The sequence below is a fragment of the Ixodes scapularis genome, unplaced genomic scaffold (genome assembly GCF_016920785.2).
Source record: "Ixodes scapularis isolate PalLabHiFi unplaced genomic scaffold, ASM1692078v2 PGA_scaffold13__105_contigs__length_92229423, whole genome shotgun sequence".
NCBI lineage: Eukaryota > Metazoa > Arthropoda > Arachnida > Ixodida > Ixodidae > Ixodes > Ixodes scapularis.
In genome coordinates this window covers 91,679,197-91,694,879 of record NW_024609839.1, presented here as the reverse complement: position 1 = coordinate 91,694,879, position 15,683 = coordinate 91,679,197, and the positions used below count along the sequence as shown (strand labels likewise).

At 44.9% G+C, this 15,683-nt stretch overlaps 1 protein-coding gene across 1 annotated transcript in view; it reads left to right on the top strand.

Annotated features, from left to right (window-relative positions):
• The window catches only part of LOC120837296, a 105,252-nt gene extending 97,248 nt beyond the window's left edge, over nt 1-8,004 (top strand). Inside the window, exon 12 of the mRNA XM_040206530.3 lies at nt 5,120-8,004. Coding sequence (XP_040062464.1) covers nt 5,120-5,194 — 75 coding nt within the window. The 3' untranslated portion in view covers nt 5,195-8,004. The remainder of the gene's footprint in view (nt 1-5,119) is intronic.
• The last annotated feature ends 7,679 nt before the right edge of the window (nt 8,005-15,683 follow it).

Sequence of the window (15,683 nt, the reverse complement as noted above, 5' to 3'; positions counted from 1 at the left end):
TCGATTTTAAAATCATTTCATGGTCCCTTTAAATGATAATCGGGGGACAGCATAGAGGGCTGCAGCTTGTCTAGTTTCTGGATAGTATACAAACCAGAGTTGGGCAGAAATACTCAAAAATGTATTTGAAAATACAAATACTGGGATGCATTAAAATAGTACCTAAAATACTGATACTGAAATATATCTGTAAAAGTGTATCGCGATACGTATCGAAAATACATTTTAAATAGAGGCAAAAAGTATTTGGAAACACAAATACAGGAATACATTTTAGGGAGGGCAGAAATAGAAATACTGATACTGCAATACATTTTTCAAGTTTGTTTGAGACGCCAAATGAGATGAAGCTTGACGTTGGAAGTGGAAGTTTTTGACCCTGAAATTCTTTTCCGTAGGCTTGGCACTTTGCCTTGAAGGTAGTGATTTCGGACGACAAGGAGTCTTCAATGTTCTCAAAAAAAAAAAAAAAACATTCCATCAAGGACTGACCACAGTCCCTTTCCTGAAATCCTGTCTGTCTGACGAGGAATGCAAAAAGACTTCGACCTCTCAATAAATTCTAGGTCATCCTAAATCCCATCAAAGCGTCACCACACCCCTGTCCAATAAGGACGCCCCTGTCAATATTTATCACATGATGTCGCGGTCAAACGAACTGGTATTCTTTATCTGCAGGTGTGGCCTTGAACATGAAACTTTACCACGCTGCTGTATGAAAGGACAGTACATACTTTTGTTGTAGGTTACCTTGTTGAAGATCGTGCAGGCAGTGCCATTTGGAATTTTCGAAAATAGTGGACCACCTAAAGCATCCTGGAACACATGTCTTACCTTCTGTTACGGTTGAAAAAACGATATGGTGGCATCCCTGTTGTGAAGGTCCTTTCTGCCGATCCGCCGCCAGCGACACATGAATTACAGTCCCCAAGTTTCGTCTTGCATACTCCAAATAGAGACCTCGTAGATTGCGAGCTGATATTGCCGGCACAGGTGCGAGCTCTCCGAGAAACAGCGCACTCGAGACGAGTCGCAGGTGAACGAAGTCTGGGTCGGCACAGTAAGGCCACGTCTGACCTCCTTCCTGGGTTTCGGATCACCAGAGCAGCGGGTCACTTTCATGACGGCTGATGACGTACCCTTGAGCCGTGCAATATTACGGGCGCAGCCGCATTCGAATATGTGTTGAGCTTCACTGCATGAGTCATCCTAATATTTCAAGTCAACCACCGCCAGGCTCGTGCTGCAACGGAATGTGACTCAGCTTTGCCGGCTGGGTGTACTGTGTACGCTAGGGCAAGAGAGAGGTTAGCAGCGGGCATTGGATGCCAGCAAACCATGACTCAAGAGATCCCTACCTAAGGACCTGCTGCACAAGATGCTCTGACTCCACTCCTGGCAAGCCACTGATTTGAGTCCGCGACTATGCAACACTACAGGAGAGAAGAAGACGCATAGAAAAATAGTTTGGAGAATCGGAAGGAACCTTGGTCAGCACGGTAACAATGCCCCAGCATTCCCTTGACCCTAACGCCCTCAAAAGTAAAAAAAAAAAAAAAAAGAAACGTTCGGATTTTTTTTTTTTTTTTTTTTGGGGGGGGGGGGGGGGGGGAGGGGGGAGTATTTCTCATGAAATGTAACGAAATACATTTCACCTGATTGTATCGCGATACAAAGGAACATTCAAAATGTATTTCGATACAGGAATGCAGATACTGGTGAAAAAAAATATATCGCGGTACAGAAATACAGATACGAAATGTATTTCTGAAATACTATCGCGATACATTTGTATCACGATACTGCACAACCCTGATACAAACACCGTATTGCCAAATGCTCACATTTCACCATTTTGCTTTTTAAGAATCAGCGGATTCAATTGTTACCTATTTTGATGAGAAAGGTTGCATTTCCACCATCGCGGCTACATAGTAAAAGCAACCTTCCTGCCGGCATGAAACCTTCCTGCCATTCTTAGAAATGAAAGGCTGCCGTGGAAAGTGCAGTGAAAGGTGCCAATTCGGGGCACCAACTTATGCCATAAAAGTTTGATGCTGGTCAATGCCTTGTCTAAGTAAAATGCAAAATTGAACTCACTTTCGTGCTAACCGTGTCACGCAGTGTATATTGTCAGAATGAGAGACACCTATAACTTTGGTTGCACTACTGGTATAAAATGACATCGGTTACTTCCTATAAAATTTAAATTTGAGGTGAACTTCTCAACGGGTCTGTTGAAAGACTGGTAAGCTTTTCTCCAGACCCGCACAAAAGTGGGTGAGCTTTTCTCCGGGATTTGTAGCTTCAAAGATCTGCATTGTTTAGTTTTGAGTGTGAAACACATTATGAGTGTGACCTGACAATAGTGATAAAGGTCTTATACCTCATGAAAATATTTCAATGGAACCAGTCGCTGTCAGAAGAGTCCGGTCTCGCACAATTTGTTGCACCAAGGCGAATGTAGCGTCTTACCTGTTTTACGCTCTCGGCAAAATTTTTGGTTTTGGTAGTTGTTGCTACTCTTTGTCTGCCTTCTGTGAAAAATTATGTTTGCTCAGAAAAGAAAATAATAGGTGGCACAATGAATAGTCAATGGAGCAGGAAGTGGCAATTTGAACAAACTCTTGGAATTGTCTTTGGTGTTACTTTAAATGAAAAAATGCTGTTACTTTAAATGAAAAATCACTCTCTTGGGAACACTGTGGGGTTCAAGTTTACTTCTAATGCAGCAAAAAACTGAAGCATAATAGCACTGGGGCATCGGTCTGTGAACCGGAGGTTTATCATATATTACTAAACATAGTTCAACACAAAGAGAAATAACTTGACATTAATTTGACACAAAGAGGAGAAGCAGCTTGACATTGATCTGACTCATTTAAGAAAATTACCTTAACATTAGTAAAAATATGATACATGAGCACATGGAAAATGGTCCAAAATATGCCAAGGCTATGCTTTGCAGTTGGTTTAGTCAAGTTTGATTGCAGTTATGCATTTGTTTGTTTGTGACTGCCCCAAACTCTGACAGTACATCTGAGCCAAAACACCAAACTGTGATTGCAGGTAAAAGATAATTTATCTGGCGTCGCCAGTTGGCAGGTTCCGTTTGCTCACAGGGAAATTTGTGGGAATGAGCTTTTCTACTTGAGGTTTTTATACAGAATGTGTCATCTGGCTGGTTTCTAGCCACTTCCTCTAACGCACTCTTGCAACAGAAGTGCACAGAAAAACCAGCACTATGGCCAGGTTACCAAGGAGGTGTTGAGCAAGCACACCTGCACACATTGTAGGAGGGTGTGCCGGATACAAGGTTCTTGGGAGGAAACAAGGAGACACGAAATAGCAGGTCCCGTGCTGGGTTGTGCGACCAGAAGAAATGCAGACTTTACGTTCCACTCCTCCTGGACCAGTAGCTCTGGCAGTGCCTTGTTTCGGAGATGGCACACACGATCAGTCATGGGCACGTTACCAGTAAAAAGTAACAGTGTTACAGTTACAGTTACCTAGGAGGAAAAAGTAACTCTGTTACAGTTACAGTTACCGGTTTCAAAAAGTAACGTGTTACAGTTACAGTTACTGCAAAAACAGTAACGCCGTTACTTTCGCGTTACTTGCAAACGTGTATAGTGAGAAGAAAGGTAAACTGAGAAATTAGAAAATTTTAAACCCGAAGGGTGTTTCTTTTTTGCGCCATTCGCCGTTTCAGCATTTTGATGCGCAAAATTTATTTGCAATAATTGTTATAACTTAGAATCAACGGTTTTTAAAAATTGCCATCGACACGCGCCAGTGAGCGTTTTCGTTCATTTTTCACTCCGAAACGAATGAGGACAGATAATGTCACATAATAACCTTATGGAATATACTCGGTCGGAAGCAGGCCTAAACATAGCAGGTCAAACAGCTTCGGGAGAATAAAGGGGGAAAGGAGACAATTAGCTTCTGGTGCACTACATGTACGACGACCACCGCGGCGTCTTTGTCCGAAACGCCAACTGTAGAAGTCATATTTACTCGAGCGGCTCAGAAGAGAATACAAGCGCCGGCTTTCTGCACAATATGGGGACGGCTTCCTTGAAAACTTATAGGGGTGAGGAAACGGCGATCGGCTGGGTGTAAAAACGACAGTCCGAACATGCCCCAGACACAGCCCAGATGGAGCGCTCGGAGACATCGCGCGACCATGACACCCACAGACGGTCCCCACAAGAGAAGAGTGAGCCAAAGTCGATGAAACAGACATTGTTTGCCGCCCCTACAACCGCGGGCGCCGCTTCCTTTATTTCCCGGTTTCGTGCTGACTCGTCTCTCGTCCATTCTCGGTCGTGGGCTAAACCAGGCAATTTTTTGTTTCTTTAATGCGTGGCCACGCTTCTTTTTTTTCTTTTTGTCAGCGAGGAGTTTTGAGAAAATGCTTCAAGATGGCAATTTCACAATGTCCTGGGCAGTAGGTTCTAATTTATATAGTAAAACAAAAGTAACTGTAACGGCCTAAACAGTTACAGTTACCCAATAAAAAAGTAACACTGTTACAGTTACAAGTTACCAGTTTTAAAAAGTAACGCGTTACAGGTAAAAGTTACCGAAAAAAGTAACTAGTTATCGGTAACGCGTTACTAGTAACTAGTTACTGCCCAAGACTGCACACGATGACGTTTGTGCTGTCAAGGCGAAAGATGTTTTGAGTTTGTCCGTGCGACATCACCTCAAAGCAGTGCACAGCACATTCTGTGTTACCACTACCTATGCCAGGGGTTCCCAAACTTCTTAATCTCGAGGAAGGCCTATTTGCCGAGATTGATAGCCGAGAGACTCCTTTTGGTCTTGGCATTGGCGCAGTGAAACGGTTGAGGAGTCTGCAGACCTTGTAAACAATAGTGCACATACTAGAAAGTGTTTGGATCATAGCTATGTATCAATGGGTGGCTTAGAGCCGCTAAAATAGTGCTTCAACTTTAAAATAAAACAGTTAGGTGCGGGGACGATTCGGGGAATCTGGCTGCTCGAGGAACCCACGGAGGTACTCTGGGGAGCCCAGTATGAAGACCCATTGCCTATGTTGCGCTAGTACGGGAAAGGGGCCGATTTTAAGGTAACCTGTCTCACATTCCAGACGTCCAGCAAACCTTCCCGGTCCAGCAAGGTCCTTGACATGGTCAGCAATTTCCAGAAGCTTCAGATGACCTGAGCTTTCCCTCGCTCCCGCGACCACCCCTGTGTCCCCGGATGTGTGTGTGCATTCCTGCTGTCTCACCTTGTGAGTGTGTGATAAGCAACCACCTGCGACCACATGACAACGACACTCGAGTGGACGCCAGCAATTGCTGGACCATTGCCAGCACGCTGCAACGACCCCCCCCTCCACCGATGGGAAGCTGCATGAAAAACCCCTCTTGAATACTGGACGGCCTTGCTACTGTAGTGTAAATGTCTCCGCAAAACAGATGCACAGCACAAATTGTGCATAGAGTTTGTCGTGTCCGTGGTCTCGTGGATGCACCAAGACGCTTTCGTTCCAAGGTATTAGGCCTCAATGATTTTGATGAGAATGGTTAATGTCCTTTCAGGATCATCGAGGTTGGTCAGCGTCTCTATCGATTACTTAGCGACTACATTATTTTATGACTTCATTGTGTCGTGTGAATTGCTTCAAAAACCGAGATGTGAGTGGGTCTGCTCGCAGTATTTTCGGTAAAAGATTCCAGTTACAGCACAGGTAGCTCTGATACGTCGGAACTGCATGCAGTTTGACATCTCTTAAGGCATTATGTAGGTGTACTCGATGATGCTTGGAACAAACCTATCCACAAGATATTTTTGGAAATGATATAGGGTACTCAGAACTTTAATAACTATGTACTATGTGGTTAGGCTGCCCATTCCTTGCAATGTTTTTGGGAGCACATTATGCAGATGTAGTGTCCTTTTACAAAAGAGTATACTTTTTGTTACCATGATGAAGAAACGGAAAGTTTGTATAGTGTGCACCCCAGTAAATAAGAATGTTGGTGCAATTGCTTACGCTACAAATGGTACGGGCCTGCTGCATCTGTCGGGCTGAATTTCTGCCAGCCTGTTTGGGGACAGAACTTGACATGTGCGACTTGGGAACAATTTTCTTCCTTAATGTTTTCAAGTACTTGCATAACATTCCGATGATCGAATGTCATTCATTTATTTGTGCCTAGAACCTCAAAATTATATTTACATTTGTACTGACGGCCTACACTGTGCTTGTATTTTCAATTTTTATCTTTTGTAAATAAGCATATCTTTGTATTTGTAGTCACATATAATTTCTCTCGAACATTAGATAGTTTCATTATGTAAATGCCTAGAAGGAAATTTCACATAGATTTCCAACACAGTTATTGAGCATTCGACTAGCAAGCTTTTTGAATTAATAAAATATGTGTAGTGTAGAGCTTTTATGGAAAGCTGAGATGATTGATTACAAAAAAAATCTTTTTATTCAATATTTACTTCAGAAATGTGAGTGCCTAAAACAAATTGTTTAAATGCGTGCAGGTCTGGATTTTTTTTAGAACTTGCATATGCAATGCCAAATAGACGGATAGAGTGGTGTTACAAACATGACAGGGGTGGTCCATATTCCTTTCAGTTCACTTGGACATACTATTTAGTACAAGCCTGGTTGATGGAGGGATGAAGATGGCAAAGTTCTAGGACCAGTTTTTGTGTACATTCAATTGTTGCTATTCCTAATAAAAAGTGAGCGTTGTATAGTTTGTACCAGGAGAGATAAGCATAATGAAAGAGGACTGGCAAAAATGCAATGACAGAGTGCATTTGTCGAAGCTGTCCGGGAATGGGACAGATTGGATTGACTAGAAAACCTCAGCCAGTCTAACGATGTTGAAGAGGCAGTTACGATTCATGCTACCCCAGCCACAGCCCACCTATGCTATTACTTTCATGAGGTCCCGTGTGTGTGCCTATGGGCATATAAATTGGCAAAAAAACTGGTTTGTGACGGATGTTTTTCTCAATTCCTGAAATTTCTGACTTTCTTCAGTAATTGTGAGAACCCATTGATGCTGTCAGTTTACAAAGTCAGGTTTTAAGCCTCACAGTGTAATATTTTTATAGTGACAATACAAGAAAGCTGTCATTATTTAGAATGTATTTTCCCCCAGTATTACGAGGAAAATCTAAGAATGCCTATTTCGCATTTTCTATCAAAAATATGTGATACAAAGATTTCGATTCAACATTTAGAAGTATGTGCCTTTTTGGAAATGATGCAACACATTTCTTTCAGGGGGTAAAAGTGTAAACGATTGAAATAGAATGTTAGCCTGGCTAACATTAGGACTGGCTTGCTTTTTAGCTCAGTTTTTGTAGATATATATATATATATATATATAATATTTTCTTGTATAGTTGAGTGTTTCAGAAGTAGCGAGAGCCTATTACTAACACGATGGAATTGGTCTGCCAAACCATAGAAGCGCTTTCTTTGTAGTTTTGTTCTCTTATATACTCGGACACTGGAGTCTGCATAAGCAATTCCCAACTACGATATATTTTTGTAAAACGTGTGCACATTGAATGCAGCTCGCATAATCCTCTTCTGAACTGGTCCTATTCGCATGCCAAAGGCTACCGCGGCATTTTAACAACTACTGTTACTTCAGAAGTGAGGAAACGAGGATGGCAGCGCAGGTTGTAAAATTTAGGAATATGTACATACCCGATTTATTTACGAATAGTTTTTTTCACATTTATTTTCTTTGTTATGTATGCCTTGGGTCATCACCGGAGTTGAACCAAGTTGCTCTGGTTTTGCTTTGGGTAGTGCCACGGGCAGAACCGCGGGCTGTTTGCATTGATTGACTGCACATTGTAGCAAATAGCTGCACTAAACTGTAGATACGCGACATTGTCAACACGTGGTTGGAACTCGGTGTGCAGTGAAAAACAAATATCTATGTATCTACATGGAAACGATGCCTAATAAAGTTCTGTAAGCCAAAACGAAATCTGGAATGTCGAAGTAAAATCTTCTGTGCCGGATCTGCATTTTAGCTAGATAATTTCCATTTGGATTTGTACTTTTTTGTTTCTTTCGGAGGGAATTTGCAGCAATTTTTGAGGCTTGATTCATTTACGCAAAAATAAATTGACTTACACATGAACCGTCACCGCCCGCGTTGCATTCTGGGAACCCGTGGGCCAGAACCGGATCGTGTATGGATTTTTCTTCCCACTGATGAAGTAAGTGAACTGTCTGTCTATGCTGGAAAAAGCGATGAAGAAACTTCATCGTGACGTCGCCAGTGGGAGGAGCCTAATCTCAATCGGCGGCGAACTTAACTGGCAGGAAACTTCATCGCCGCGCGTTGATGACGTCGACGGAGAGTGGCGGTTGAGTTGAAACTTCATCGGGCTTTGTCAACACCTCCTAGAAGACAAGGCCGTAGCGCTCTTCTCGTGACGTCGCAAAGGAAGGCCATCGGGGGCGCGCGTCGAAGCGAATGCAACGCGCGTAGATCGACCGTCGTAACGCGTTTTTAGTCACATACGCAAGTCATATTAGCTAAAATGAAAGCTGCACATAGCAACGGGTCTAGAAAACATTTTATTACACGAGCAAAATATGACACCGCTAAATAATCGGTACGAAATGGCACGAGGTATGCGTACAAGACGTCTATAGAAAAATGTGATTGTTTTAAGTCGAAAACATTGAGTCATGCAATTATTGTTGCAGGAATGCATATTTTATACAGAAATACTTCGACAAAATGGCGAGACACGCAGTGATTTGGAAACAGCAAAACAGAACAGTTAAAAATCAGGTAGACGTAGTCAACGCGGACAAGGCAAGACAAGTGTTTCTCTCGATCATGTAAGCGACGTTATCGCGTGCAGTCACTGAATTCTTGCATCATACCCCGGCCACATGGCAAAATTAATGCAATTTCGATCAAATGACATTGTGGGGTCGACAAATCCGCTTGCGGCGCTCGTATAATCACTCAAGACCGCGAGCTGATTAAATCCTATATCACTGAATGAAAATATATTAACTTTTCCGTGTGGCAGGGGTACTAAACTTACTACTTAGTCTACTAATTTACTTCTCCCTATGGGGCTCGAGCTGCCTTAGAACAACACATAACTTATTTTGTATATAATAATACTATTACCTTAATACAGTTAAGATTTAGTATAAACGCGGAAAAGGTAATAAAATAGCTTTAGTATAAATAAACACAGAACCACGAACAACGCACTTTCAATAATGACACAAACTTGTTTTTCGCCTTCCAGTGAAAACTAGATTAGCGAGCATATTTACAAATGTCGACGCAACTGCACACGAATCATGACAAAGAACAAAATTGCAATCTACCATGCGATTAAAAAAAAAAAAATTGCAGCATCTTACTTCCGTCCTACATGACCAAGAAGCCCGTAAATAAGTTGTTTCTCACCTGTCGATCGTATCCATACATCCCACAATATCTCCTGATCTGCCTAACGGGGCTACTTCGACAAAAATATCACCTATCATCGACAAACCGTAAGCACCTAGAATGCCTCTTTCTGACTGCAGCATCACCATTGAACATTGTCTTCCATGGAAGCAACCTCCTGGCTCAGCATTCTTCATTCATCGCCCTTGCCAGCCTCACCTAATCTCGTTATTGCTGATCACTGGTGAAGCACACCCGCCGGCAATATGAAAGTGAACACCTTACCTGGATTCTTGCCCGTTTTACGGCTCTCTAAAGCTATATTAACTCTCAATGTCTCAAATAGTATTTGGCTTGGGGTCTAAACTTTGCGTTCTAGCCCTCTTCTGGAACAGAGCTTGTTCCAAATCTTGCAGGAGCGTCAAAAACAAGAAGAGGCCTGTTCACCATCATATTGCTCACGGGTGTATCTTCCATCCCGGCTCACGTCCCACCTGTCCCTGCTGTTTCCTGTCTGTCGACAATGTCGCCACTCTCCAATGCGACATTTATGATTTGTGGTTCCACCAGAAATGTGAAGATGTATCTCTCGCTTTGTATAGACGCCTCTCCTCATTATCAACCGAGTGGCTCTGTGCGGCGTGCCAGCTCCCACCCCTGGCCGATGACCTCTTTCCATCCCCTAAGCAGCACGAAGCCCCTGTGTACCCCACCATCATCGCCAACACTACCAAGTAGTTCTCCGACCCGCCTCCGGCGAGCGACATCGGCAGCATTCACCGTTCGCACGACAACTCCGTGTTTGGCATAGTTGTCGTGTGAAAAGTGCGCGATCGGAGCTACAGACTCCAATCCCGTTTGGTTTTCCAACATTTGCTTCCTAAAATACAACCTTCCTGACTTTAAAGCGCTGAATTAATCTTTCCCGAATACAATATTCGCTGTGTGCGAGACATGGCTGGACGCCTGTCTTTGGTGGGCAATTAATGGGGAATTACTAATCAATCTCGCACAATTCTCTTTATTCCAGCAAAACTGTCTCTCCTTGGGGCGAAGGAGTCCGTCCTCGCCATGCCATAACACCTGCCCTGCCAACGTCTCGACCACCTCACCCCTCCGGGTCTAGAAGCCATCTTTGTCGAGGTATTTTGTAAACATGGAAAGCTTCTTCTGGTGTCTACCTACTGCCCACCCTCCGTCCGTGAACAATTGTACGCCCTCCTCCAAAAGAGCCTACAGCGCGTCGACCCCAGCAAGTTCTCTGCACTGTTCATCTGATCCACTTGATGACATGCTGTAAGACGTATTGGAAACTGCTGGCCTCACCCAACTTCATGACGCCTCATTCTACATTTCTCAAAACAGCAACGCTACATTCCTCGACCTCGTCTGCACCAATAATCCCACCTTATCCTACCGCTGCACAGTGAAATCCAGCCTACCAGGCAGTGATCGCAGTGCTCTCCTCACCAATATCCATTGCCCTAAGTGAGGTCATCATGCCAAGAAGTTCCAGCAGTTCTAAAAAACCGATTTCCCTCATCTCAATCAGCTCATCCACCTCGCTCCCTGGTTCATCGTGTTTGATCACCCATCGGCTGACGAGGCCGACGACCTCTCACTCAACATATCAGCAATTCAGCACAAATGTGTTCACCCTAAGGATCAACAGGAGGCACGGCAGCCTTCCATGGATGACAAAGGAGATTGCAGTCTTAATCAGACGTAAACACTGACTATTCAAAAAAGTGCCTCTAAATCCCACTCATCTTAACCAAGCCCACCAGGCACGTACCAAAGTATATATCTCCCATAACGATTACCTACCAACTAAGAGCAAAAGCAACCTGCCAGCCCAAACTCTTAAGCATGTTTTCACTATAAAAAAAAAAAAAAAAAAAAATGTTCCACGCGCCGGTCTTTGCACATCACGGCAGGCCCTATTCTAATCTTGACGACATAGCACAGCTCTTCTCTTACCACATTTCTCGGGCTGTAGCATTACTTGACCCTACCGCACCTAACCTTTGTCCCACCCAACCCACAACTCAGCCAATCAAGGCCACACCAGCAATCACATTCTCTTCCATAGTCATTCTTCAAAGTGAAACCTACGAAGCCCTCGCCTGTGTCAACTCCTCTCAACGCCCTGGACCAGACAGCCTCCACCCTGCATTGCCTAAATCCTGTGCTGGCTGTATCTCCCCCGTCCTCACTCGCCTCTTCAACGATTTTCTCTCCCACAGCTCTGTTCCTAAATCCTGGAAAGTTGAGTCAGTAACGCCTCTCAAAAAGGGACACGGTGCCCCCTCAAGTCTAACATCCACTTGTGACGGAGTGTATTACCGACTCATTTGGTGCTGTGCGTGCGGGCACGTGTGTGTGTGTGTGTCCCACCGTGGCGTTCGCGCCAGATTACAAAGAATCCTCGCCTCGCGGCCAGGGGAGGAAAAGAGGACAAAGAAGAGGGACAGCAAAAAAAGGGCGGTTTAGCCATCGCAAGCCTTCGGACGGAGAACGTTGTAGCAGTTGTCTGTGTCGCAAACTCAAGCCGAGTTTAGATAAAGTTATATGTGCCGGAACTAGTCCTGGGTATTGTCTCTCCTCAACGTCAGGGGAGACAACTGCTACGACGTTCTCCGTCCGAAGGCTTGCGATGGCTAAACCAAACAATGGAGCCCCCGCCAATATGGTTTCCGCCCGGCAGGAGCTGCGAATCGGCCCTTGCAGCTTTCACTTATGCACTCAGCACCAGCCTCGACAACCGAATTCCGTGCGAGATTGTCCAGTTGGACTTCAGAAAGGCTTTTAACAGCGCAGACCACAGCTTGTTCCTATCTAAACTCCAACAGATGGGAATCTCCGGCATGAGGAATTAAAAATTTACTTTTTCACACTACCTTATTCTTCAAGGGCTTTTTTCGTGATTTAGCACTAACTGGAAACACTACTAACAGGTAGGGTGTCCACTGAGCTAGGTTATGTGTGCCATTGCGTGTCAAAGGGGCTTTGAGAAAACTAATTGAAGAACACTTTGTCCAAGCTCAAGAGAAAAAATCTTGTTCTTGACCACTGGCTAACACAACATGATGGCAGCAACCGGTTATTGTTGTTTTCTTCCGGTGACTTTAGAATGAGGTCTACTGGCACGACAACCAGCTGTGGTTGTCGTGCTGATCCCTAAGACGGATCGTGATGAGGAAGAGCTAGAGCCCTCCCAGCCACTGTTTTTTCCCAGATATGCAGAACTACCATTACTACACTTATCCAACCATTTACGCAGTTTGTCATATGACGAGTTGCAGATTATTGTCAAGTGACCACTTGTGGCTGCGACATTCATAATTGCATAAGAGATCATAGAATAGATGCCAGAACCCTCATGAGGAACGTTATGCCGCAATGTCAATTTCGGTGGCCCTATTACAGCTATAATCTGTTTCAGCCTAATTTTACAAAGAAAAGCACTGCCACCCTTTGGAACTAATCAGAGCAACGAAGCAAGTTTTGTGAGAGCTCTCCGTAGGAGGAGTATACTCCCACAATATGTTGTCCCGTCCCTCAGCCAAATGTTCCGGTTGTCTCGTTGGTGCCGTAGCTTTGGTAATGCCCTGTAAGCTGCAGAAGGATGAGTCAACCTAGTTCCAGTAACAGTTCACCTCACGTACGAATATGACCAGAAAATGCTCATGCCACCCAAGGATGAGGGTCGACAAATTTCCCAGCGTACGGTCTCCGATTGTCGCAGCCTCGTGTGTGACTGTCACCGCTGTCACTGCCCTTCCTGAGTCTGCGACTGGTCAAGTTCTGGGTTGGTTTCACGCAAGCTTTTTGCACTCATTTGAAGCGTTCCATTTGTCATTTGCCTGATTACTTCTTTGTTTGTTTAACCATATTCATTAGTGTTTACTGCCATTGTCTGTATTTTGCGCTTTGAACGCGTTAATTTGGATTTTGTATCGGCCGGGTTGTAAACGAGCGTGGTCGCACCAACTGTGGTCGCACCAGTCGCACTCCCAACGTGCCTCGTGTTTTGGTAGCCGGTGATCCTTACTCGAACCAGTACTTCTCGTCGATTGACCGGAGGGCTATTGAGGTCGTTGCATCTAGTGGGATTAGGATTGGTAACTTGTTTTCACGGTCTGACAGGCTTGCCGATTTTGACGTTGCCATCGTGCACATCGGCACTAACATCACCAGTGTTAGTGCTAGCGTGTGCATCAACAAATCTGGTCATTGGAACGACAGCGTAGTCACGCTGCCGAGATGCAGGTTATGAATGACTACTACCGGGAGGTAAGCTCCCTGCAGCGCGAGTTTTGTCGCAAGGAGGGGTTCGAGTTTCTCGGCGGCTTGGCCAACGAGTAGCAGCAGTGGATCGGTCGCGACTGCTCGGAACGGACGACAGCCAAGTGACAGCAGCCCAGCTCGTGACCACAACCCAAAAAAAGAAAGCCCTTTTTATTTCCACGCGCCGCTCCTTATATAAGCGCTCTATAAATGATGGTGTCCTCTGGCGAGCAGTAAGATAAACACCATCACCTTAGTAGTGCCCACTACATCTCCCCTTAAGATCTATAAGTCAGTCGCCTTGGCGGTCCAATCACACGACCGCAAAGTGTGCGTCTCAGCCGAAGCCCCTCTTGCCGAGCCTCTGGCGATGATGCTGGTTGACCCTCACCAGGCGTAGACTGCTGTAAACTTCGTCCTTGATTTTGTTCACTGGCTGGCAGTTCCTCTGTTGACTGGCCTTTTGAGAAGGGGATGAGATGCCGACGGTTTCATTGCAGAGTTCCCCTGGGCGTTTCCACCACATATGACTCTGGTCACTGAGCGGGGCTGAGGATACTGCCTCGGCAATTGACGTCCTTAACCCACACGTCCTCCCCCAACTTCAAGGGGGTCGGAGGACTTGAAGTGTGCCGGCGATTGTGGTTCTTTGCTTGTTGTGAAGTGTTTGCGGCATCTCTTGCCTTGAAGTTCTGATGGCTTGGCAGTGATGGCTGAAGTCGTTCTGGTAGACCAGGAAGTCGAGTTAGTTTTCTTCACATTAACAACTGGGCAGGAGAAACACCATTGACACCGGGTGTGTCTCGGTACGATAGCAGAGCCAGGTATTGATCGGTACTCTTTGCAAACAAGTTCTTCACGATACGCACCATGCGTTCTACTTCGCCATTATTCTAGGGGTATCGCTGGCTCTTAGTCTCGTGGCGAAATCTGTGCGCCTGAGCAAAGTCTGCAAACTCGTGAGATGCGAACTGCGGTTCAATATCTGTCCGCACGACGTTCGGGATTCCATAGCAAGCCATGCAACTCTTGACAGCCGAGATGGCTGCTTGCGCAGATGTAGATCCGAGAGAGATGACCTCAGAAAACCTTGAGTAGTAGTCTACAATCAGAACATAGTCACATCCTTTTAGCTGGAACATTCGGAATGGACGATGGCGAAGAGACAGCAGCCCGTGATACCCCCAGAGTAACGGTGAAGTAGAGTGCGTGGTGCATACTGTGAAAGACTTGTTTGCAAAGAACTCTGATCCATACCTGACTGTCCTCGTTGCAATCCAAGTCGGCCATTCCGCCGAGTGAATGGTGCGGATGAAGTTCCGACGCAAACCACTTGGATATGGAGGTCACCTTCCGCCATAGTGACGGTGTTAGCCAGCTTCTGACACCATGTTCGGAACGGACGACGGCCAAGTAACAGCAGCCCAGCTCGTGACCACAACCAAAAAGAAAAAAAAGCCCTTTTATTTCCATGCGCCCCACCGGTTCTTATATAAGCACTTTATAAATGATGGTGTCCTCTGGCGAGCAACAAGAAAAACACCATCACCCTAGTAGCGCCCACTATTGCGACAGCATCCACCCAAGCCAGATGGGCAACAAGGTATGGCGTCTGTGCTGACGAGCTGAAATATAGAGACATTGATCGCAAGGATGGCTACAGTAGTAGCCGTACAAGTGCATATTCAGTTGCAATGTACTTAAGAAAAAATGACTGAGGTGTTTACAATGTGAAAGAGGCTTATTGCAGAAAAGACACCGTGGGTAATGTGAGCTTTCGGTTGCTCAATGAAAAATCCCCCTGGTGGTCTAAATATTCCTGTGCCCTCCGTTGCGCTTAGCACGTAAACCTAAAAAAAAAAAATTTGTTTCAAAAATTTTATTTTTGAGGGTGTATGAAATTTACAATCACCCTTATACTCAGTGTTCACAAGAACTTAACTT